At 41.3% G+C, this 25,801-nt stretch overlaps 1 protein-coding gene across 8 annotated transcripts in view; it reads left to right on the top strand.

The window, feature by feature from the left end:
• LOC126356058 (F-actin-uncapping protein LRRC16A) overlaps positions 1-25,801 on the top strand; it is a 488,103-nt gene that overhangs the window by 216,428 nt on the left and 245,874 nt on the right. For all 8 annotated transcript variants that reach the window (XM_050006760.1, XM_050006755.1, XM_050006753.1 and 5 more), the window contains exons 6-7: positions 10,809-10,977; positions 11,851-11,924. In XM_050006760.1, coding sequence (XP_049862717.1) covers positions 10,809-10,977; positions 11,851-11,924 — 243 coding nt within the window. The remainder of the gene's footprint in view (positions 1-10,808; positions 10,978-11,850; positions 11,925-25,801) is intronic.

Raw genomic sequence — 25,801 nt, forward strand, 5'->3', positions numbered from 1 at the left:
CCACTAAGACCAAGGAAATTGCAGTGGCACCCACACCAGCACTAACTACAAGCTCTGCGCCTGATGATGGGGTGGAGATTTTGGCGTCCGCTGAGGACCTAGATCTCGCCAGACCCTCAGACACAATGGACATAGGCTGCTCAGGCAATAAATCTGTGGCAGCAGGTGACTCTCTGGCGTAAACTGCCATATTGAATGTTTCATGCCTTTCCAGTCTCACGATGTCATCCTCCAGTGGAATTGCGGCAGTTTTTTCCACCGCCTGGCTGAGCTAGGGCAACTGTTAAGCTTCACACCTGCTATCTCCATTGCTCTCCATGTAACCTGGTTCCAAGCAATGTGGACCCCCTGCCCTCCGCGGCTATGAGGGATATTACAGGAGCCGTAGTGACTATAACCGAGTGTCAGGTGGAGTATGCGTTTATGTCCTAAACTCAGTCTTCAGTGAACATGTGCCCCTACACTGCAGATCAGACGTGTGCAACTGCTTGCCAGTTACGCAGCACGCATTCATAGTTCCCCTGAGCATCCGAATTACTGTCTCCTTTTCCTGCCTGCAGTAGTCCATCTCCTGCATCGGCAGCCCAGATCGGGGCTAACGATTGCAGTTCGCGTGCGGTTCCTTCTCCCCGAACTGGAGACCTTCTCTCTACTTGCGGTCCGTTCACGTACGCCTCCATGGTGTATGCCTCGGCCGCAGCTTCGTCTAGACGTGTTTTGCATGGCCCTAAGGACTGCGTTAACCCTGCCCATCTCCGCTGTCACTTCCTCTCGATTCTTGACGTGTTCCGGGGCTCTGAAGTGGTTTACACTGGCGGCTCAATGGCTGTTGGTCACGTAGGCTTCGCATATGTTCATGGAGGACATATTGAGCAGCACTCCTTGCCAGTTGGCTGCAGTGTTTTCACTGCAGAGCTGGCAGCCATATCTCGTTCTGTTGAGCACATCTGATGATGCCCTGGCAAGTCATTTTTCATGTGTACTGACTCAATGAGCAGCCTATAAGCTATCGACCAGTGCTACCCTCGCCACCCTCTGGTAGCTTCCATTCAGGGGTCCATCTGTGCCCTGGAACAGTCCCGCCCTTCTGTGATGTTTGTGTGGACCCCAGGCCACGTCGGAATCCCTGACAATGAACTTCCTGACAGGCTGGCCAAACAGCGACGCGGAAATCGCTTCCGGAGATAGGCATCTCCGAAGCTGACTTGCACTCTGTCTTACACCGCATGGTTTTTGGGATATGGAATGGCATAACAGCACACATAACAAACTGTGTGTCATTAAGGAGACTATGAATGTGTGGAAGTCTTCCATGCAGGTCTCTCGCAGGGAATCAGTTATCCTCCGCCAGCTCCTCATTGTCCATAAGTGGCTAACGCATGGTTACCTACTCTATGAGGAGGACCCACCTCAGTGTTGCAGTGGCTCCCAAATGACAGTTGTCCACCTGTTGTTGGACTGCCCAATTTTATCCGCTCTGCGGCAGACTTTTAACTTCCCAGCACCCTGCCTTCGGTGTTGGGCGACAATGCCTCCACAGCTTCTTTAGTTTCATGTTTTTTGTGTGTGAGAGTGGGTTTTATGCTTCTATGTAGGTTTTACCGCTTGTCCTTTGTCCCTCTGTGTCCTCCACCCTAGTGCTTTTAGGGTGGAGGTTTTAATGTGTTGCAGAGTGGCTGGCCTTCCCTTTTTATTCTTGTGGTTGGACAGCCATTGTAATCTGCTTTCATGTTTTACTCTCTTCTGTTTCTAGAGTCTATTGTTTCCTTGTCCTCTCTTGTTCCTTTTAGTGTTTGTTGCCTTCGCTTCATTCTTTTGGCAATTTCTTTCTTTCTGTTTTCCGTTTTGTGTTATATGTTTCGTCCGTTTTATTCTCACACCTGTGGCATTGTTTTATTAGGAACAAGGGACTGATGTCCTCGTAGTTTGGCCCCTTCTCCCGGCTTTAAACCAAGCAACCAAACAAGGAAGTGCATCAGAGGACTTTACTCTGTGAAAAGCCCCCATTGGCAGAAGTTTTGCAGATAGCACAAGCTTTGCGCCAGCATCAGCGTTCTGTTTCCAACTTGTCCTCTCTGTTTTGTCCAACACGACCGTTTGGCAAGCCCTGGGCGCTGGACTACTTGTAATGCTTGCCAGAAGGAGATAAAATCGTTTCCGTATGTCATACGCGGCTCAAGATATGGACATGGATCTAAACTGTGCGAGTCCAATGTTTGTGACTTCTCCCAAGTTGTTTATCGAGTTTTTCCGCAAGTGCTCGGGCTACAGGTTGACACAGGTGCTGCAGTGTCGGTAATGAATTCTTAAACGTATGTCAGTTTAGGCTTACCGCCATTGACACTGGTCACATGGTCATGTATAACGAATCAGAACATAGTGAGAGTTGAGTCAACGCTGCTCAGCACATATATAGGCGCGAGTCACCGGTAGGTGGTGCGGTGGAGACCTTGCCGTGGATGCGTCGTCTGCAGGCGTCTTCTAGTGGCCGGCTCGCACTGATACCAACTGGCGGTTGATGTAACTACAAATGTGTGGCGCACTTACAGCAGTGGAGAATTTTAGAGCAACACCCCCCTATCCGTCCAAACAAACAGATCAGGCGTGCACTACACAAAGGTAGTGGTTACATATTTAGTGAAAACATGTAGTGTGCACATGAGAGTTAAAGGAATCCTTCTGCAAGGTCTAAGATAAATTATCTGCTTTAATCAGGGACAGATGGGGCAAATTAGTACAAGACGAAAACTTTTATCTTGATAGATCGAAAAGAGAGAATCTGGTCTTAGTGGCAAGATTCATGAGAAAGTCTCATTTACTAAAGACAATAAAGCGTATATAATATTAAGGACATAAATTTGGGTGAAATTGGAAGTGAATAGTCAATTTAAATTGGAATACACAGGGTGTTCACTTTAAATGAAGACATTGAAATATCTTAAACTACACATTGTGTAAAATAAATGTTTATGAAACCCGAGAAAGGTCAGTCCATAAGTTTAAGTAAACGCAATCAACAATACAATAAGAATCAGCTTAATTTTTTCATGGAACTCCTCAACAGAATAGAAGGAGCGACCCATGAGGAAACTCTTCAGTTTTGATTTGAAAGCGCATGGATTACTGCTAAGATTTTTGAATTTGAGTGGTAGCTTATTGAAAATGGATGCAGCCGTACACTGCACACCTTTTTGCACAAGAGTTAAGGATGTCCGATCCAAATGAAGGTTTGATTTCTGCCAAGTATTAACCAAGTGAAAGCTGTTTAACAAGAAATAACAGCAAGGAATATACATATTGAGAGGCCAATATCAAAATACCCAGACTCGTGAACAGGGGTTGACAAGAGGTTTGTGAACTTACACCACTTATTGCCCGAACTGCACGTTTCTGAACCAAAAATATCCTTTTAAAATGGGAAAATTTACCCGAAAATATAATACCATATGACATAAGAGAATGGAAATAAGCAAAGTAGGCTAATTTTCGTGTTGAACGATCACTCACTTCTGACACTGTACAAATAGTAAAAATGGCATTATTAGGTCTTTGAACAAGATCCTGAATGTGGGTTTTCCACGACAGCTTACTATTCTATCTGAACACCTAGAAATTTTGAACTGTGCAGTTTCACTAATCATATGCCTGTTCTGTGGAATTAAAACGTTAGGTTTTGTTGAATTGTGTGTTAGAAACTGTAAAAACTGAGTCTTACTGTGATTTAGCGTTAGTTTATTTCCTACAAGCCATGAACTTGTGCCATGTACTGCACTATTTGAAACTCAGCCAATGTTGCACACAGCAGAAATATTTTATAGTTACCTGTAATACTAGAGGGCATCTCATTCATATAAATAAGGAACAGGAGAGGCCCCAACACTGATCCCTGGGGCACCCCCCACTTGACCGTACCCAACTCAGATGCCACATCACAGCCATTATCAACATTGTGAATAATGACCTCTTGTTGTCTGTTGCTAAAGTAAGATACTCCCCGTATTCTGCAATGGTCCAACTTCAGGAGCAATATTTTGTGATCAACACAATCAAATGCCTTAGTAAAATCAAGAAATATGCCAAACATTTGAAACCTTTTGTTTATCCTATCTAGTACCTCACAGAGAAAAGAGAATATAGCATTTTCAGTTGTTAAACGACTTCTAAAGCCGAACTGTACATTTGATAGCAAATCGTGTGTTATAAAATAATCAATTATCCTTATATACACAGCCTTTTCAATATCACTGATGGCAAAGAAATAGGTCCAAAATTTTCTACATTATCAAAAAAATGGTTCATATGGCTCTGAGGTCATCAGTCCCCTAGAACTTAGAACTACTTAAACCTAACCAACCTAAGGACATCACACACATCCACGCCCGGGGTAGGATTCTAACCTGCGACCCTAGCGGTCGGGCGGTTCCCAACTGAAGCGCATAGAACCGCTCGGCCACAACGGCCGGCTCTAGATTATCCCTTCCTCCCTTTTTATAAAGCAGCTTTACTACTGAGTACTTCAATTGCTCAGGAAACTGACCATTCCTAAAGGAAAAATTACAAATATGGCTAAATACAGGGCTAACATGTGCAGCACAGTACTTTAATATTCTGCTAGACACTCCACCATAACCATGCGAGTCCTGGCAAAGATACAGCTGTTCTCGCTGAGGTAGGATAGCGATATTATTTGGGTGTGAGCCATTGGTTGTAAGTCCCCACGAACCTTAGAGACCAATATTATATGTGAAAGCTTTTCTTTTCTTGTAGAACACTATGTATATTAATTTAAATAATTAACTTTTCCTATTTGTTTATTCGCGCTACTTAATGTTGATGGTACTATTGGCTGACTACATTACGTGTCTTTTATTCTGAATATCCGCTGTCATCGGCTGGCGAGATCACATGACATGAGCTGTGACTGGCTTACAAAATCGCATTGCAATTTCGATTTCAATGCTTCAGAAGGTAACATGCAGTGTTTGGTGTAACTCGCACTTATACTTTTATAATACAAAAATTTGCAACATACATACTGCTGCACACCTAAGATCTTTGCAAGACAGGTTTCCCTGAGTTTTGTTTTCTGAACTGACGAGAAATTTTATGCCGGTTTATCAGCCGTAGCCTTTCAAACGACTGATAACTTACCCAGTTCCAAGGGAAAGTATACTGTCACTTAGCATGGAAAAAGCGTGTTTTTGCCTGGGAGAAAATGTATTTTTAACCAGGAAATCCAGGAAAAATTAGGAGATGTTTTTTCCTTGTCCACATATACACCTTGGATAAGTAAGTGTGCAGGCAATAAACACTACACAAGTATTGTAATATTTGGAGCCACTATCTTTTCTGTACCTGTACAATATGTGAGCTCCGGATGGAGTATAATACCTTTTATCATAGGTCGTAGTTTACTAAACGGCCAGAGTGGTGCATCGAGTAGTTCTCCATTTGATATGTCAGAATAATACAACATTGCGAATGCGGTTTCCATTTAGAAGTGGTGAAATACTGGCCTGTCCTATCCACTCAGCATGCAGGTGTGGTCCCAAGTGCTTCTGAATATTCAAGGACTATTGAGTAGCATGTAGTAAATTATGGTGGTGAAATGAAGAAAATGCATCACACGAAACAAACGTAGATTTTACTGTAGAATCATAACGGGCAAAATTGGGGTTCCCATTGAAGATATCTAAGTTGCCCCTGCCAACCACGCACGGGTTGGGGTGGCGGGTTGAAATTGGAGATACAATTTTTTTATCAGTTATATAGTTTTGAGATATGTCAAATGTCTTCAGTTAAAATGAACAGCCTGTATATTGCAACCCTAGGTTGTATGTAAGTGCTGGAAGTGCACTTATTGTCATAAAGCAATGCACAATATCTGTTTCAGGGTGTATACGACACGGAACAACTGGGAGACCCGGGAAAACCCGGGAATTTTTCATTGTTTTTGTTTTCAGTTAAATTTTTGTAATTTTGACTTCCAAGAACCGATATTCTAACAAAGGATATTTCTGTATCCTGTTACTGTAGAATAATACTGTAGCAATAAAACATGAACAAGAGAAAAAACGAAAATAAAACTGAAATTGCGAAGGAAATGCGCCATATGCAACAACAAATTACTGTGCACATACAATCGTCTGCCAACAGCAAAATGTGTCAAAGGCTTTAAGAAGTCTAAGTAATGCTTCGTAACAACAAATTGGCTCTGACGAGTGTGACGTCACAACTGTTTACATTAAATTTGTGTTAGCAGTTACTAGCAGGATCATGCACATGCCGAGCTGAATAGTACCTTCTCCTGCTTCTGCCTACAGAAATGTGGCTGTTGGCTGTCTAAGCTGTCGCAGGAAAATGCTACTGGAAAAAATTTACCGGAGGCCAAGCTGTCAGAATCATGCATGAGCAGCAGGCCCGGATCTAGGAGCGGGAGGGTGAAATTCATTTTTTTTTTTTTTTTTTTAGAAAAAATAACCTTGTTTCGCAAAGCATCCATCATTCAACATTGGTCTATCGATAATTCATATGACTTTGAAAAGCATCCTTGTCGATTTTTGAACACATTCTAAGTTGATTTCTCAATGAATCATAAGTTTATTTGTAAATGTGTGCATAGTGTATGTGATGTCTCTGTCAAGGGAATCCTCGTCGCATCTAGAAACAAACTTCCGTGCAGACAAAAGGGGCTATACGAGCTGAGTGGAGTAAAGCCGAACGGATGAATGCGAGCTGCTGTCTCATTACGTGGTTGATTGGGTTTCTGAATGATGAGCGTTATTATAATTACTAGCAAAATCCGTAGATTTAGACTACCAGAGTGGAAATAAAAGACTAACAGGAATAATGGGTAAGAAAGATTACGTGTTTTCTTCTCGGTGTAATGAAGTTAACCGGCAAATAAGCTTTGACATGGCAGGAATAGTAACAGAATTAGTGATGACAAGACTGTTTGTTAGAACGAGGAAGGGGAAGAAACGAGTCATCACACAAATTATGGAAAAATCTGACAATTCCCAATTTGTATAAAAATTTCAAACTACTACCTTTCAATCTGATGCCTGAGAAATGGAGCATATGAATGTAGTGTGAAACTATTTCGCAACCTAAGGCTTTTTTATTGTAGTAGATCCAATAGGCATTTGATATTGGTACTTGAATTATATTCTGTCGCGTTATAAAAAATTACCATTTGTGCCAAAACAGTCTCTCTTATTTGGTGTGTGTTACAATTGCTGCAACAAAATAGGTAGGCCTATTCTGTTTTATCTAGCAGACAGTGACAAAATACACATAATCAGATCGAGAAATCACACCAGTCTTGGGTCCTTTTTGTATTAACAGCTATTTCAGCATTAGACAATGACATTTCGATTTTTCATGTACCAAAATGTTTTACAAACTTTGGTGAAGTAATAGATTCTTTCGGAGAAAGGAAAGCACGCTATTTGAAGCTGTAGCAAGAGTAGAGGAATAAAATTCTAGGAGCTAAGGATTGAAGAAATGTCTACTGTCTTGCTTGTCTCTTGTCTTTACTGGCTTCAGTATCCCTTGTTTATTTTTATGTCACACAAAGCACTAAGTTGTTAGCTAATAGGGAATAAGGAGTTCAAATTTTCTGAAGCTGGTCGACTGGAAGCAAGAGTCGCACCACAAGACATTTTAATTTCCACTGTCCTGAGTGTAGTTTGAAGGCATCCATTACAGAGTATACATGTTTCAATTCCACAGATGTGCTATAGAAGAATGCTATGTGAAGAGGCATGGCACTGCACTTTGGCACACGTAAGGCCATATAACATGACTTTCCTCGAATACATATGCTTTACGCATCAGACTCTTCAGAAAGATGTGCGCTACAAAGTGAACATATTTTTGAAAATTCGATTTAAAAAAAAAAAAATTTTTGACGTCCTATTTCAAATGCTTGAGGGAGGGAGGGGGAGGGGAGCGGGCAGCGGCGCCACTATCTAGTATTGCCCAAGTTCGGAAATATCATTGATCCGGGCCTGATGCGCAGAGTAGTCTGAGTTAGAGTGGGGAAGTGGGTAGTCTCCATGTCACCCGTGTTTACATTTAGTGATTTTGCTGTTTCCTCTTCATTTAGTACTCTCACGTCAGATGTAAACAAAACGGATTTCTGTGGCTAGGAGCTATAAAGTGAATTAAATACATTCACATAGTTACTGAAGGCTAAGATATGTTATTAGTTTCAGATTTTATTTATTTCCATCTTTCTGATTATCAAGCATTAATTGTCTTGCAGAACAATGAAGTTACTTTTGTCAGCTTGCTAAAGAAATTTTCTTTTATTAATTTTTTCCACTGAGACAGTCAATATATTTTAACAGCGTTGGCTAGTTTCAACTTCTCGCTGCATTTCAAGCGCACGTTTTCATCTTCTAGCACATATGGCATTATGCCATAACAAAGAACCAAACATGAAATGACACAGTACTGGTACTCCAACGAAATTTACATCCTGAAAGCCAGATTGAAAAGCTTAGTATCAGGTCGAGGCCCACTTCACTGGGAATCTGGACATTTTAGTATGGGTCGCTAAATTCTGATACTCTTGGAGTATCCTCTAATGTCTGGTTTCTTTTATGACATAATGTAAGATCTTTTAATATTTTACACGTTCGAGCATATGGGCCTCCTACGTCATCGTAGCTGTGTAAGTGCGGTGGCGCCTATTATCTGGTGCTCTCTGGCAACTGCTGAAACGAACCTATTTCTAACAGGTTGTGGGAAAATATTGTGAATAATTATTTGAAAAGCGTTTCTTTCAAAGTAAATTTCCTTTTACGTAAGTTGAACTATGTGCGAGAGTATATGATGAATTTCTTAAATCACAGAGCGTTTGAATCTCATTTAAAAATCAACTCATTGATGACGAACCATGGAGAAGTATTTCAAGCCCAGAATATCTGACAGTTATGTTGTTATTAAAAATTTTACTGGCCCTTTTTTGTTATATATCTTACAGTGTAAGACGCGCATAAAAGACCAACATTATGTGTTAGAGATTAGCTTCTCTTGCAGTGTATTGACCTTAGAGACCATTATCATATGTGAAAGCTGTGCTTTTCTTGTAGCAACACTATATGTATTAATTTAAGCCATTAACTTTTCCTGTTTGTGTGTTCGGTCTACTTAACAGTGATGTTGCTATTGGCGGACCAAATCATGTGTCCTAAGCTTTGAATATTCACTGTCATTGGCTGGCGAGATCACGTGACATGAGCTATAACTGCTTCAAAAGCGCATTGCAATTTTGATTTCAATGCTTTGGAAAGTAATATGCGGTTGTTGAGGGAATTCAAGTTTATGCTTTCGTAATTTGAAAATATGCACCGTACATGATGCTGTTAATCGAAGATCTTTCCTAAATGTGTTTTTTCCCCGAGTTTCATTTTATAACGCACCGGGAAATTTAACATCCATGTGTGAAACCATAACCATTCAAAGGATTGTCCGCCCTGATAGCTGAGTAGTCAGTGCGGCGGTCCATCACACCAAGGGACGCGGATTTGACTTCCGGCTGAGTTGGAGATTTTCTCCGCTCAGGGACTGTGTGTTGTGTTGTCCTCATTATCATTTCATCATCATCAGTGGAAGGCAACGGGAATCACTTCCCTAGACTCTCATGTGGTAGACATCTCTGACGAGGCTTCCCTGATGTCAAGACCTGCCATAAGGCGGAACACAGAGTATAGAAGTATTCAAAGGATTGATTAGTTACACAGTTCCGAGAGAAAATATACTGTCAGTTAACAGGGAAAAAGTATGTTTTCACTTGGGAGAAAGTGTATTTTTAATTGGGAAATCCAGTAGAAATCTGGGAATTTTTTCCGTGTTTGCGTATGCACCCTTTATTTCAGTTATTACAGATTCTGAATATGAAATAATCTGTGTATAGGTAAGCATCAAAGATGTCTCAAACATGGTAGTCGAATCTTATAGATAATTTGCATTTGGAGTTACAGTGACTAAACGTTTCAGAGGGAACTTGCGGAATGTTGAGATTGTTTCCTGGTCACGCTATTGTGATAGGGTGAGACTTCAGCTTGTGAGCTACAGAGTGGAAGACTCATATGGTTAGAACTGTTACAGGGGGCAGAGATTACTTCCCTTCCCTCCGCCACCGTACTTTGAGAAGTTGGCAATAGGACAGACTCATACGAGCAAAATCTTTGATCTAGTAACAAACAGATCTAAGCTTCTCACATCAGTTCACTTAGAAGAGGGTATCAGTAAACATAAGGCTCGTATAAACTACAGCTGCTATAAGGAATGTTAAGAAAAGTAAGAGAAAAAAATGTGTAACAAGAGTGAGAGGAAACAAACTGTGTAGTATCTGGGCAGTCAACATCAAATATTCAACACTAAGGATGGACATTTGGAGCACAAGTAAATAAAATTCAAAGCAGTGTTCAATTTACTTTAGACTTCACAATACTGTTATGATATTTAGGAGGGCTGGGAAAGATGCACCATGCTTCAATAACCTTGGTACAAAAGGAAAGGGAACTACATCCAATATTTAAAGAAGTTGAAGCATTATTGACAAAACCTAGAAAAAGATAAACAGGGCATATCAATAGTAATATGAAAAGACAATTAATAATAATAATCTGAGCAGCATTCAATTAATTTGGTATAAAATTTTGCCGACAAATTTGACCAAAAAGCCTAAAAAGTTAATAGCTAATTTAAAGTCAGTAAATAGATAATAATCATCTACTTCAGTTTGTAAGCAGTATCATATATTCTTATTGTTAACAGGCTTTTTTTCATTAAAGGCATATTATCAGGAGGATAGAAGTGGTGCCAGAGTCACGAAACCAGTACCTGCAAGATAGTCCCAGTGATGGGCGTGCCACGGCTGTTGGTCCATGTGGTGGCTTCTCCACACAGTATGCTTGCATGTGTGATTACCACAATATGCCTTATCGGGAGGAGGTGTCCTGGGTATGTTTTGTTTTACTTCACTTTACTATGATGGAACTAACATAAGGATGCACTGTTACCGTGTCTTCTTCTTACTACATTAGCTTTTACCTTATCATTTATTTTTCATCATGTCATTCAGTTGTTAAGATGCAGTCATAATTGTATATTAAAGGAAGTCATTAATTACAGATTAAAACTTTTATATGTATGTTTACATACCCTTTTTTCTTGTTGAGTTGGCATTAGTAGTGTACTACTTAACTAGGTACATGTTTAGGCTATTAGTTTGATAACAGAAAGTTATTTTTATTATTGATGTATTTTCAAGTGTTCATCAAAGTTGCTGATTCCATTTTATACCAAATATGTTGCTGATTGACCTGGTCGTTCAATCAGCTGCCGAGAGCTCCAACAAGACTGTGAAGTATTACTACATAACTATTTATAGCCGAGTTTGGTTCCTAATGCTCTCTACATCCTTTGATATTATTTTTTTTATTCAGAGCCCACACTGTCATTCCACAAAATGCACGTTCTCTGTATATTCCATCTGTGGTGGATGATACAATCCACAAGACATTAATTGAGTGCGAGGTCCAAAGCTGTGGTTAATTTGAAATCTCTGTCCCATTTTATTAGATTTTTCGATATTGCCACTTCAACGTAGTCTTTAGGTTTGCTGCCTCAAAAAGTTGATGTTTGCACTACGATATTGACCTCGTCATATGAGTGAATTTATCAATCGTCAAAACACTGTGCATAAAATGGAATTGGCAACTTGACAGAACACTGTAAAGAACACCATTAATCATTCACACTGAGAGAATCTGATTGCTCACATAATTATTTATGTTTGCATTTTCATAAAATGTATAATTGTCCTTCTCGTAGGACGTGGACACAATATACCTCTCTCATGACACACGAGAACTATGTCTGAGGGACTTCGACCACCTAGATCCAAAGTAAGTATCACATTTCAAGTTGCACAATAATGACAGAATGTGTGGGAGGAATGATTCAGTATTCCATGGTAGAGAACAAAAGTTGGTGAAAAATTTGGGGGCAAAGTACTTGTTTTTGAGACCAACACTTTACCCCAATGCTATTCAGTATGTGATCTGACTCATTACAGAATGTTTTCTCCTTCTGCATTATAGTACACTGGTGATGCTTGTAAGGAGAGCTGTACAGGGACCAGCTGGAATGTAGTGTAACAACTTTCCTGGGAGTTGAGTTCTCTTTCAGAATCTTCACTTGTGTTTCAGTATATGTGTACAATTCCTCTGCAACTGAATTATCTTGGTTCAGCAATTTACGATGATTGGAGTCCTATACCAGAACAGAACTTGGGAATAGTATGTATATTTTTGTAGTAGGTATTCTCTGTAGGATAATCACCAGTTGCCATTTCGGCTCTTGAGGTTTTCTCAGATGCCTCGGTTATAGAGCAACTGCTGGAAACACAAATATATGTCCAAATCCAAATCTCAGCATACATCATTCTTTGGTGTTCTGATGCTCCTGTAGCTGTGTTTGCAGAATAAATTATGAGACTTAAGTTTCAACTGTTTATTCAGGCCACAAAGTTTTATGTTATTCTTCTTGCCCCAACGTGTTCAGCCACATTGGTGCCATGACTGGAGGGGGATTCTTATAGTATTGAAATTTTGAAATAAATGTTTTACAATAAAATTCATGAGTGAAAATTACGGCTAAAAAATTTGTCTGTTAAAATCTTCTATGTTAATTTTTAGTTGCGTATGCTTTAAGAGGCTTCAGTAACTGGTCGTATATCTTCTCACCTGCAACAGCATGATGCTTTTCTGACAGTAATAGGAGGTTAACGCAATAACTTTGTATTTCCACTGTAATCTGTAATATTTCACAACGTAAGTACTAAAAGTGTGTGTGTCTGTGTGTGTGTGTGTGTGTGTGTGTGTGTGTGTGTGTGTGTATTTGTATTTGTTCTGTACTATTTGGCTCTGAAGAGGGACATGGATGAAGCTTGGCAACACATTCATTTTTTCTGTGTGTGCGTAAATAACCACTTAACACTTCAACTATACAGTGAACACCAGCAATGTAGAAAAAAGATAGATTGCTACGTACTGTAAAGAAGACACATTTAGTTGCTGACAGGCACAAGTAAAAGACACTTAAACACAAAGCTTTTGGCCACAGCCTTCACCAGCAAAAGAGAGGCGGAGGAATACACACAATTCATACGAACAAGCAAGCACATCTCACGCACACATGGCTGCCAACTCTGGTAGCTCTGGCCAGAATGCATTTGTCACGTGGGATGGCAGCAACAATTTGGAGGAGATGCGGAAGGGGAAGGGATAGTAGTATACGAGTAGAGGGGACAGAAGAGAGTTGTCTGGAAGAGTGTGCTGGGACGTGAATGTTAAAATGTGTGTGAAATCTGATGGGACTTAACTGCCAAGGTCATCGCTCCCTAAGCTTACACACTATTTAATCTAAATTATCTGAAGGACAAACACACACACACACACACACACACACACACACACACACACACACACACCCATGGCCGAGGGAGGACTCGAACCACCGCCAACAGATGTAGTATGTTGTAGGGCAAGGAAGTGGGGGGGGGGGGGGGGGGGGGGGAGAGGAGAGTGAAAAGGAGAGGAGCGGGAAAAGATGGGCAGGTGCATCAGCAGAGGGTTGCAAACAAAGAGGCTGGAAGAGGAAAATGGGGAGGAGATGATAGGAAAGAAATGGAACACAGCGTAGTTGCAATAAGGTATGTAAACGAACGACTGATGTGGATAGATTTCACAGTGTCTAGCAAGAAAATTAGGATTGTGTCAGTATATTCGCATTGTGAAGTGCAAAATGGCTAAGATAGATGGATAGTTTTTATTATGCACTCAGTGATGTAGTTGTTAGAGTAAAGGACAAGGACAGTGTTTTGCTCATGGGTGATTTTAATGCCAGGCTTGGAAATCGAACTGAAAGGCATGAAAAGGCTATGTGTAAATTTGGAGAGGATATGGAGGCCAACAGGAATGGGAAACAACTCTTGGATTTCTGTGTCAGTATGGGCTTAGTAATCACAAACTCCTTTTTTTTTTTTTTTTTTTTTTTTTTTATACTTGGGAAGGCAGGGGAACCAGATCTGTCATTGACTATGTAATAACAGATCAGGAATTCAGGAAGGCTGTGAGGGACACACATGTATTCAGGGGATTCTTTGATGACACTGATCATTATGTAATCTGCAGTGAAATTGGTGTTGTGAGGCCGAAAGTGCAGGAGGTAAGGGCCATATGTAGGAGGATAATAGTGGAGAAACTTCAGGATACGGAAATTAGTCACAAGTACATAACAGTGATCTCAGAAAGGTACCAGTTAGTTGAATATAGTCAATTACAGCCATTGGAAAAGGAATGGACAAGGTACAGGGACACAGCACTGTTGTTGTTGTTGTTGTTGTTGTTGTGGTCTTCTAGTTGTTGTTGTGGTCTTCAGTCCTGAGACTGGTTTGATGCATCTCTCCATGCTACTCTATCCTGTGGAAGCTTCTTCATCTCCCAATACCCACTGCAACCCACATCCTTCTGAATCTGCTTAGTGTAGTCATCTCTTGGTCTCCCTCTACGATTTTTACCCTCTACACTGCCCTCCAATACTAAACTGGTGATCCCTTGATGCCTCAGAACATGTCCTACCAACCGATCCCTTCTTCTGGTCAAGTTGTGCCACAAACTCCTCTTCTCCCCAATCCTATTCAATACTCCCTCATTAGTTATGTGATCTACCCATCTAATCTTCAGCATTCTTCTGTAGCACCACATTTCGAAAACTTCTATTCTCTTCTTGTCCAAACTAGTTATCGTCCATGTTTCACTTCCATACATGGCTACACTCCATACAAATACTTTCAGAAACGACTTCCTGACACTTCAATCTGTACTCGATGTTAACAAATTTCTCTTCTTCAGAAACGCTTTCCTTGCCATTGCCAGTCTACATTTTATATCCCCTCTACTTTGACCATCATCAGTTATTTTGCTCCCCAAATAGCAAAACTCACTTTAAGTGTCCCATTTCCTAATCTAATCCCTCAGCATCACCCGACTTAGACTCCATTTCATTATCCTCGTTTGCTTTTGTTGATGTTCATCTTATACCCTCCTTTCAAGACACTGTCCATTCCGTTCAACTGCTCTTCCAAGTCCTTTGCTGTCTCTGACAGAATTACGATGTCATCGGCGAACCTCAAAGTTTTTATTTATTCTCCATGGATTTTAATACCTACTCCCTTTCGTGCCCCTCGACTCTCATAACTGCCATCTGGTTTCTGTACAAATTGTAAAAAGCCTTTCGGTCCCTGTATTTTACCCCTGCCAACTTCAGAATTTGAAAGAGGGTATTCCAGTCAACATTGTCAAAAGCTTTCTCTAAGTCTACAAATGTTAGAAATGAAGGTTTGCCCTTCCTTAATCTAGCTTCTAAGATAAGTCGTAGGGTCAGTATTGCCTCACGTGTTCCAGTGTTTCTACGGAATCCAAACTGATCTTCCCCAAGGTGGGCTTCTACTAGTTTTTCCATTCGTCTGTAAAGAATTCGCATTAGTATTTTGCAGCTGTGACTTATTAAACTGATAGTTCAGTAATTTTCACATCTGTCAACACCTGCTTTCTTTGGGGATTGGAATTATTATATTCTTCTTGAAGTCTGAGGGTATTTCGCCTGTCTCATACATCTTGCTCACCAGATGGTACAGTTTTGTCAGGACTGGCTTTCCCAAGGCTGTCAGTAGTTCCAGTGGAATGTTGTCTACTCCAGGGGCCTTGTTTCGACTTCGGTCTTTCAGTGCTCTGTCAAACTCTACACGCAGTATCGTATCTCCCGTTTCATCTTCATCTACATCCTCTTCCATTTCCATAATATTGTCCTCAAGTACATCGCCCTTGTATAGACCCTCTATATACTCCTTCCACCTTTCTGCTTTCTCTTCTTTGCTTAGAACTGGGTTTCCATCTGAGCTCGTGATGTTCATACAAGTGGTTCACTTATCTCCAAAGGTCTCTTTAATTTTCCTGTAGGCAGTATCTATCTTACCCTAGTGAGATAAGCCTCTACATCCTTACATTTGTCCTCTAGCCATCCCTGCTTAGCCATTTTGCACTTCCTGTCGATCTCATTTTTGAGACGTCTGTATTCCTTTTTGCCTGCTTCATTTACTGTGTTTTTATATTTTCTCCTTTAATCAATTAAATGCAATATTTCTTCTGTTACCCAAGGATTTCTACTAGCCCTTATCTTTTTACCTACTTGATCCTCTGCTGCCTTCCCCACTTCATCCCTCAAAGTTACCCATTCTTCTTCTATTGTATTTCTTTCCCTCATTCCTGTCAATTGTTCCCTTATGCTCTCCCTGAAACTCTGTACAACCTCTGATTCTTTCAGTTTATCCAGGCCCCATCTCCTTAAATTTCCACCTTTTTGCAGTTTCTTCAGTTTTAATCTACAGTTCATAACCAATAGATTGTGGTCAGAGTCCACATCTGCCCCTGGAAATGTCTTACAGTATAAAACTTGGTTCCTAAATCTCTGTCTTACCATTATATAATCTATCTGATACCTTCTAGTATTTCCAGGATTCTTCCATGTATACAGCCTTCTTTCATGATTCTTGAACCAAGAGTTAGCTATGATTAAGTTATGCTCTGTGCAAAATTCTACCAGGTGGCTTCCTCTTTCATTTCTTTGCCCCAGTCCATATTCACCTACTACGTTTCCTTCTCTCCCTTTTCCTACACTCGAATTCCAGTCACCCATGACTATTAAATTTTCATCTCCCTTCGCTATCTGATTAATTTCTTTTATTTCATCATACATTTCTTCAATTTCATCGTCATCTGCAGAGCTAGTTGGCATATAAACTTGTACTACTGTAGTAGGCGTGGGCTTCGTATCTATCTTGGCCACAATAATGTGTTCACTATGCTCTTTAGAAGTGGCTAAAGTATGTTTTGGAACAGTAGTGTGTAAAGGTAGGATGAAGCAAACAGCTTGGTGGAATGACACAGTCAAGGCAGCCTGTAATAGGAAAAAGAAGGCATATCAAAAATGGCTGCATACTAGAACTCGGGTAGACAGAGAAAGTTATGTTGAAGAAAGAAACAAAGCCAAACAGATAATTGCAGCATCCAATAAGAAATCTTGGGAACACTTTGGAAACAGGGTGGAGACTTTGGGTCAAGCTGCTGGAAAACCATTCTGGAGTGTAATTAGCAGTCTTTGAAAGGGAGATATGAAGGAAATGACAAGTATGCTGGACAGGCCAGGAAAACTGCTGGTGAATCCTGTGGATGCCTTGGGCAGATGGAGGGAATATTTTGAAGAGTTGCTCATTATAGGTGAAGATACGATCAGTAATGTTTCAGATTTCGAGGTAAAATGGGATAGGAATGATGAAGGAAATAGGATCACATTTGAGGAAGTGGAGGAAATGGTCAGTAGATTGCAGTGCAATAAAGCAGCTGGGGTGGATGAAATTAAGTCAGAACTCGTGAAATACAGTGGAATGGCAGGTCTTAAATGGCTACTCAGGATAATTGAAATGGCCTGGGAGTCGGGACAGGTTCCATCAGACTGGACAAAAGCAGTAATCACACCAATCTTTAAACATGGAAACAGAAAAGATTGTAACAACTACAGAGGTATCTCTTTAATCAGCGTTGTGGGTAAAATCTTCTCAGGTATTGTTGAAAAGAAAGTGCGAGTATTAGTTGAGGACCAATTGGATGAAAATCAGTGTGGGTTTAGGCCTCTTAGAGGTTACAGCAAATAATGGAGAAGTGTTATGAGTGGAACAGGGAATTGTATCTATGCTTTATAGATCTAGAGAAGGCGGCTGGGTCCCTAGGAGGAAGTTATTGTCTGTTCTACAAGATTATGGAATAGGAGGCAAACTTTTGCAAGCAATTAAAGGTCTTTACATGGATAGTCAGGCAGCAGTTAGAGTTGACGGTAAATTGAGTTCATGGTTCAGAGTAGTTTCAGGGGTAAGACAAGGCTGCAACCTGTCTCCACTATTGTTCATATTATTTATGGATCATATGTTGAAAACAATAGACTGGCTGAGTGAGATCAAGACATGTGAACACAAAATAAGCAGTCTTGCATATGCGGATGACTTAGTTGTGATGGCAGATTCGATTGGAAGTTTGCAAAGTAATATTTCAGAGCTAGATCAGAAATGTAAGGACTATAGTATAAGATTAGCATCTCCAAAACGAAAGTAATGTCAGTGGGAAAGAAATATAAACGGATTGAGTGCCAAATAGGAGGAACAAAGTTAGAACAGGTGGACGGTTTCAAGTACTTAGGATACATATTCTCACAGGATGGCAACAAAGTGAAAGAACTGGAAGCAAGGTGTAGCAAAGCCAATGCAGTTAGCGCTCATCTACGATCTACTCTCTTCTGTAAATAGGAAGTCAGTACCAAGACTAAGTTATCTGTGCACCGTTCAATCTTTCGACCAACTTTGTTGTACGGGAGCGAAAGCTGGGTGGATTCAGGTTACCTTATCAATAAGGTTGAGGTTACGGATATGAAAGTAGCTAGGATGATTGCAGGTACTAGTAGATGGGAACAATGGTAGGAGGGTGTCCACAATGAGGAAATCAAAGGAAAACTGGGAATGAACTCTATAGATGTAGCAGTCAGGACGAACAGGCTTAGATGTTGGGGTCATGTTACACACATGGGAGAAGCAAGGTTACCCAAGAGACTCATGTGTTCAGCAGTAGAGGGTAGGAGTCAGGGCAGACCAAGGAGAAGGTACTTGGATTCGGTTAAGAATGATTTTGAAGTAATAGGTTTAACATCAGAAGAGGCACCAATGTTAGCACTGAATAGGGGATCATGGAGGAATTTTATAAGGGGGGCAATGCTCCAGACTGAATGCTGAAAGGCATAATCAGTCTCAAATGATGATGATAGGACAAAGGGGGTGGAAACCCTTGGGTGGAGGGTGTGGGAGAGTATGTTATTGTAGGTTGAAGCCAGGATAATTACAGGAGCAGGGACTGTGTTGTAAGGATAACACCCATCTGTGCAGTTCAGAAAAGCTGGTGGTAGAGAGGAGGATCCAGATGGCTCCAGTAGGAAAGCAGCCATTGAAATAAAGCATGTCATGCTAAGCTGCATGTTGAGCCACTTTGCTGTTGGCACAGTTTGGCAGTGCTGTTCATTCTGATGGACAGATGGTTGGTAGTACTACCAATATAAAAAGCTGTGCAATGGTTGCAGAAGAGTTGGTAAATGACACGACTGCTTTCACAGATGGACCGACCCCTGATGGTTTAGGATAAACCTTTGACAGGACTGGAATGGGAAGTGCTGAATGGGCAGATTGGGCAGGTGTTGCACCTTGGTCTTCTATAGACATAACATTCTTGTGGCAATGCGTTGGAATTGGGAGTGGCATAGGCATAGATGAGGTTGATAATGATGTGGAGGTTGGGTGGATGTTGGAACACCACTTGAGGGGTGGGAAGGAACTCGAGTAGGATGTCCCTCATTTCAGGGCCTGATGATAGGTAATCAAAGCCCTGCTGAAGGATGTGGTTCAGTTGTTCCAGTCTGGCGTAGTACTGGGTGACGAACAGGGTACTTCATTGTGACCGGTTTTTGGGGTTGATGAGAGGATTGTGGGTGTGAAGGGAAATGGCATGGGAGATTGTGTGCGGGCTAGGTCTGGGGGATAGTGCCTGTCTGTGAAGACTCAGCATACTGAGCAAGGGAGTTCTTACTACAGCAGATACACTGTCCTAGGATGACCAGTCTATATGGGAGGAATTTTTTTGGTGTGAAAGAGGCTGTTGAAATGTAGGTACTGTGGTGATAGGTGGATTTAATGTGGACAGAGGTGCATATGGAGCAAGCAGAGAGGAGGCGATCTGTGTCTGGCAAGCTGGGACACTGGGTTAAGGAGGAACAGGTGAAGCAGTTGGGAGAGAAGTTGTTGAGGTTGTGAAGGAATGAAGATGGGTATCCTGACCTGGAGTCCAGATCATGAAGGTATCAACAATGAACATTAATCAGACTAGGGGTTTTCCATTTTGGGAGGCAAGAAAGGCCTTTTCTAGATGAGCCAAAAAAAGGATAGCATAGGAGGTTGCCATCCGTTGTCCATGGCAGTGCTGCAGATTTGTAAGTAAGAGAGTCGGTGATGGAAGTGGTTAGTATCTTTGGTGGAGGAAGCTAGATTACAGGCAATTTGTTGGAGGTGTTGATCAATGAGTGCCGAAATTCTTTCAGTGTGGATGCAATAACCAGCCACAATGGTGCATCCAGAATTGTTGGGTTTGTGGAATTTTGGGAGCTTGTAGAAGGTGGGCATGTGGGGTGTCACACAGGGGGTATAGAGGTGAGGGGGGAAATGGATTCAGGGGAGAGGATATTGGAAGGGTGTAAGGGTTTAAGCATGGATTGGAGTTTGTGTTGTACTTCTGAGATGGGATCACTCTGGCATAGTTCATAGGTAGAGGTGTAGGATAATTGTCAGAGGCCTTCCACCAGGTAGTCACTACAATTCATAACAACAGTGGTGGTGCCTTTGTGTGCAGGTAGGATGATTAGGTCAGGATTTGTTTTGAGTTTGTGTATGGCTATTCTTTCTTCTGCTGAAAGGTAAGTCTTCTGAGGAAGGGACCTGAGGAAGGATGGTGAGGCTAAGTTGCAGGTAAGAAATTCCTAGAAGATGACCAGCGGTTGGTTAGGTGATGGTACGAATTGTGAGACGCAGGGTTCAGTGTTGGAATTAGGTTAGTTTTGGTGGGAGGGGTTGGTGGCAAAGAAGTGCTCCGATTACTTTTGGGTACAGGGCTAAATATGAGGCCTTTGAATAGGATTGAAAGTTTTGTGAGCTGAGGGTTTTGTTGGAAGGGTTAACAATAGTGATAAGGGAAGCTTTAGTCCCATTGGGAGCGAGTTTTGAGGGATGTGGAAAGTTGAAAAGTTCAGCTAGGCAGGATTTAGGTGCTATGAGGGGTGGTTGAGGAGTAAGACTGTGGGTAGAGTAGCAGTTGGGTAGTGGCATGCGCCCTGATGTGGCTGTAGGATGTTAGCAGATTTGATAACTTATGTGGATGGTGTAGAGAGTCGGTGATGGAAGTGGTTAGTATCTTTGGTGGAGGAAGCTAGATTACAGGCAATTTGTTGGAGGTGTTGATCAATGAGTGCCGAAATTCTTTCAGTGTGGATGCAATAACCAGCCACAATGGTGCATCCAGAATTGTTGGGTTTGTGGAATTTTGGGAGCTTGTAGAAGGTGGGCATGTGGGGTGTCACACAGGGGGTATAGAGGTGCATGTGCTGAAGAGCAAGGAATTCAATTGCAGAGGTGTGGATGTATGGAGCAGGGACTATACGGCAGTAATATACGGCGGCTGAAGCAGAGCTGGTTCTGGGATGCCTGTGCCATGGACTTGTGTTTTTGCTGTACCAGGTTAGTTAGGGCCAGGGACTCGGAGAATCTGTAGAGGTGAAGGTCATTGTGAAAGGAGGGGTATGATTCAGAGAAAGAAAATTTTATGACTAAGCCATTTAATGGGATACTGTGGTTTCCTGAACTGAAGCAGAAAGATGGAGGAGGGGTACATTGTGGCAGGAATAGTTTAAAGGAAATGGGAATGATGTGGGATTGGGCAAACTGTGGCAAAGAGCAAAGTAAATAACCCTGTGGCACGACATGTAGCTTAGCATAACATACCTGATTTCAGTGGCTGCTACGTTACTGGAGTCATCTGGATCCTACACTCTGCTACTAGCTTTTCTAAACTGCGCAGATGGGAGTTATCCTTAGAACACATTTTCCGCTCCCGTAAGTATCCCAACCTCAACCTACAGTACTATAATACTATCATACTGTCGTACTATCATACTGTCCCCACACCCTCCACCCAAGAGTTTCCATCCCCCATTGTTATATTATTTCATCCCCATTTTTGTCTCTCGGTCTCTTTGTTTGCCACCCTCTGCCAATGGACCTGCCCATCTTTTCCCACTTCTCTCCTTTTCGCTCCTTTTTTTTCTTCATCTCACTGCCCCACAACCTGCTGACACTGCGTCCATTGGCATTCTAGTTCCAGCACATTCCTCCAGACAGCATTCCACTCTCCCCCACTCATACACTACTATCCCTTCCCCTTCCTGCCCCCTCCAAATTGCTGCTGCCAGCCCACGTGACAGTTGCTTTCTGGCCTAGCTGCCGGAATTGGCACTAGTGCTTGCTTGTGTGTGTGAGTGGTATGTGTTCCTCTGTTTCTCTTTTGCTGATGAAAGTTGTGGCCACAAGCTTTGTGTAAGCGCCTTTTAATTGTGCATGTCTGCAACTTAACGTGTCTTCATTATGGTAAGTAGGAGTTTGTGTTTTCTTGCATCGCTGGTATTCCTACATGGAGTTCCCATTGTTTAACTAAACAGTGAGTTGTTTGTTACCATTCTTCTTTCCATTATTTATATTCTATCAAGGCCTTCCAACTGTCTGCAACAGATTTTTCAAAAAACTTGTGAGACCTAATTGTATTTCACAAATTTTATTGTCAGTCATGTAGTTTTGAACTGCAGAAAAATAAGACCCCACTAATGATGACGCATACATGCGGAAACTCATTTAATGACGAAAAATAACCCAGGAGAATTATTGTTGTTTTTGTGAATAGAAGGAACCCAATCCCCATAAATTGTAATGCATTGTTTTAACATTCTGCAAAATTTGTATATCACTTTATCTTTATTACTTAGATAAGCTCTTAATTGAGGGTGCAACACATACTATTATTCTCCTTGTTATTCTTTCAGGTGTACAGACTACTGTTTCATTCTTATCATTATTTTTATAATAATTTGATTAGTATTGTTAACTGTTTCCAATCTGTAACTATTTGGAATATGGAGGATACTGTCTTTTGAATTTTCTTGTAGCCCTTCTTATCTGAACAGCTTTAACTTCATTTGTGTTACGGTAAAAACAAGGATGACAGTGAAAGGAGCTTTAGTCCAGCATTTGGCAGACACTATGACTGCAGAGCTTGTGGACATGGCCATCAGTGGTACAGCTTGCAAGACATAATCTATACTGGTATAAGTAATCCATAGTTTGTTTAACTCCTCAGTCACAAAAGGCATACATTGCTCAGTAATCCCATGTCTACAGATCGTCGTTTTACTTGTTACCCCTGTTCCGATGCTGTCCTGGGTGTCCTATAAAGGCAGTTCTTTGGTGGAACCAGCAGCTAGATTTCCTGATGGTATTCATACCTTGTCTTCCACATAGATAAATTGGTACGTGTCTGTTTTTCCAGTGTTATCTGTTTCCAGTGTTTTTGCAGTGTTGTGAAACTTTTATAATGGATGTTTTATACCTTCTCCTGCACACTGCTACCTCACACTTGATTGCTGGAGTGGCAATTCCAGTTAAATGATGCTGCAGTGCAGGTTTCAGACATCCAGTAATGAGTCTACATGACTCATTAAGAGTGAATTATATTTGTTTTGTATAGACAGCATTGTATAAGAGGGGCTGCATTACCCATGGATAAAGCTGTTGTTTTAACTGTTTTCGCTGGTGCACCTGAAGACGGAACAGTAATTTTGTGCAAGATGTTGTGCCTTGCAGACACTTGTTGTTTTACATTCGGGCCGTGCTTCTCAAAAGTCAGTGTACAGTCCCCAATGTATTTGGGCTGAAAATGGGCGTTCCAGCTGCATTTCTCTCAAAATGAGAGAAAACACTGAACTGTGGAAACTCATTCTTTTGGAACCCCTATTGACTATTCTGAAAGTATCTTGAATCATTTGTGTAAGATGGCAATCTCTAGTTATTCTATGCATTTTGAGCAAGAACATTTGAGGATTGGCTGTGCTGTAAGCTGCTGTTAGATCAATAAATGATGTCCCAGTGTCCTTTCTTGTCTCAAAGCCATCTTCAGTATGTTGGGTTAGATTTAATACCTGTGCTGTGCAGTCTTTAGGTAGTCTGAATCCAGCTTGATGTGCTATTAAGATGGGTCCAACTGCTCCTGAGAGTCTTACTATATATCGTTTGTTGAAAGATCTAGTAAATAGGAGAGAGACTGCTCTGAAATTCATTGGGCTTGCCTTTAAGAATGGCAACTACACGAGATTTCCTCCATAATTTTGGGATCTGGCAACATATACTGAAGAAACATAGGAGCCAGTCATACAGTTTTAGACCAAATTTTTTTATTTTTTCAAGTCATATATGATCTAAGCCAGCAGCTTTACTAACTTAAGCACCTGGTATTGCCCTCTTCTTGAGTAAATGGTTGAGAAAGATCACTTAGTTCCTCTTCTGGAGATATGTGTGCTTTTGCCGAAGAATTATGAATGTGACAGTTCTGTTAACCATTCTTAAGCAAGCTATTAAGTATTTGATCAGAAGTAACATTGGCATGTACAGATCTCTTTATAGGATCATTATTTAATCTCTTCAGCAGTGCCCATGCTTTTTGCCAAATTCTGGACTTAATAGTTCTTCCACGAGTTCAATCCACTTCTCTCTTGACTTCAGTGATTGATTTGTTAGCATGTTGCCAGCTAGAGTTGTTTCCCTGCTCCTTGGATTTTCCTCAAAAAGTTCAAAGTACTTGTTGCTTAGTGCTCACACTAGTTGCCTGTATGTAATTTGCTCAACAGCCCCAAGGAGTAGCTATCTGTTTGCATTTCTAAACTGTTTCAACAAAACATTCGAAGGACCCAGGTGTAGGGACCAGTTTAGTTATCTTCTGATCTAATATGACTTTGAATTTCTCCCAATTAACCTTACCGAAGTTAAATCTTCAATTGACTGATAACTAAGTGGGCTGTTATTGGTGAAATGACCTGACATATTATTAGTCAATGTTGGGAGTTTGGGGTGGTCTTAGCACTTTATTCAGCAATGTTATCAACAACAAACAAAAGGTGAGGAATGTAGCTGTTGTCCGTCTGCTGCTATTGAACAGTGAGTGTTGTTTGTTATCATGAGTTAATGTCAGCTAATAGGAGTCTGCCCACTGAAGAAAATTTTATTGTTCTCAACCTCATGAATGTTGAATATTCAATACTGTGAAACAATTACTAACAAAGAGATAGAGGGGCTGGCCAGTACTTACCTCAGCTCAGTACAGCCGATAGAAACACAAAAAACAACCGAAAATTTAAGTTCCTAGCTTTCGGAATAAATGTTCCTTCATCAGGGAGGAGAGAGGGGAAAGAAAGGGAAGAAGGGAAAGTGGATTTAGTTACTCACAACCCAGGTTATGAAGCAACAGGGAAAGGAAAACAGGGAAGGTAACAAGGATGGAGGCATGGTTGTCTGAGGGAAGCCAAAGATATTCTACTGCAGGTACTGTGCCAGCTTCAAACCAAAGAGGATGCATACAGAAGTAAAGAGGTGTATAGTATAAAGATGTAGGATGCAAAGATGCATGAATGGCTAAAGAGGAAAGGGAAAGAGGAGAAGACTGAAAAGTAAATGGGAGTGAGGTTGTTTAACGTAGGTTCAGTCCAGGGGGATGGCGGGATGAAAGGATGTGCTGGAGTGCAAGTTCCCATCTCCACAGTTCAGAGGGACTGGTGTTGGGTGGGAGAAGCCAAATGGCACATACAGTGTAGCAGGTTCCTAGGTCCCTAGAATTATGCTGGAGGGCATGCTCCGCTACTGGGTATTGGACATCTCCTAGGCGGACAGTTCGTCTGTGTCCGTTCATACGCTCCCCCAAAACCATCCCTTGCAGACATTTCAGGAATTCCTCACATCCAGTGTTGCCTCCCAGTCCTTCTTGAA

Source organism: Schistocerca gregaria, chromosome 3, assembly GCF_023897955.1.
Source record: "Schistocerca gregaria isolate iqSchGreg1 chromosome 3, iqSchGreg1.2, whole genome shotgun sequence".
In the NCBI taxonomy this organism is placed as follows: Eukaryota; Metazoa; Arthropoda; class Insecta; order Orthoptera; family Acrididae; genus Schistocerca; species Schistocerca gregaria.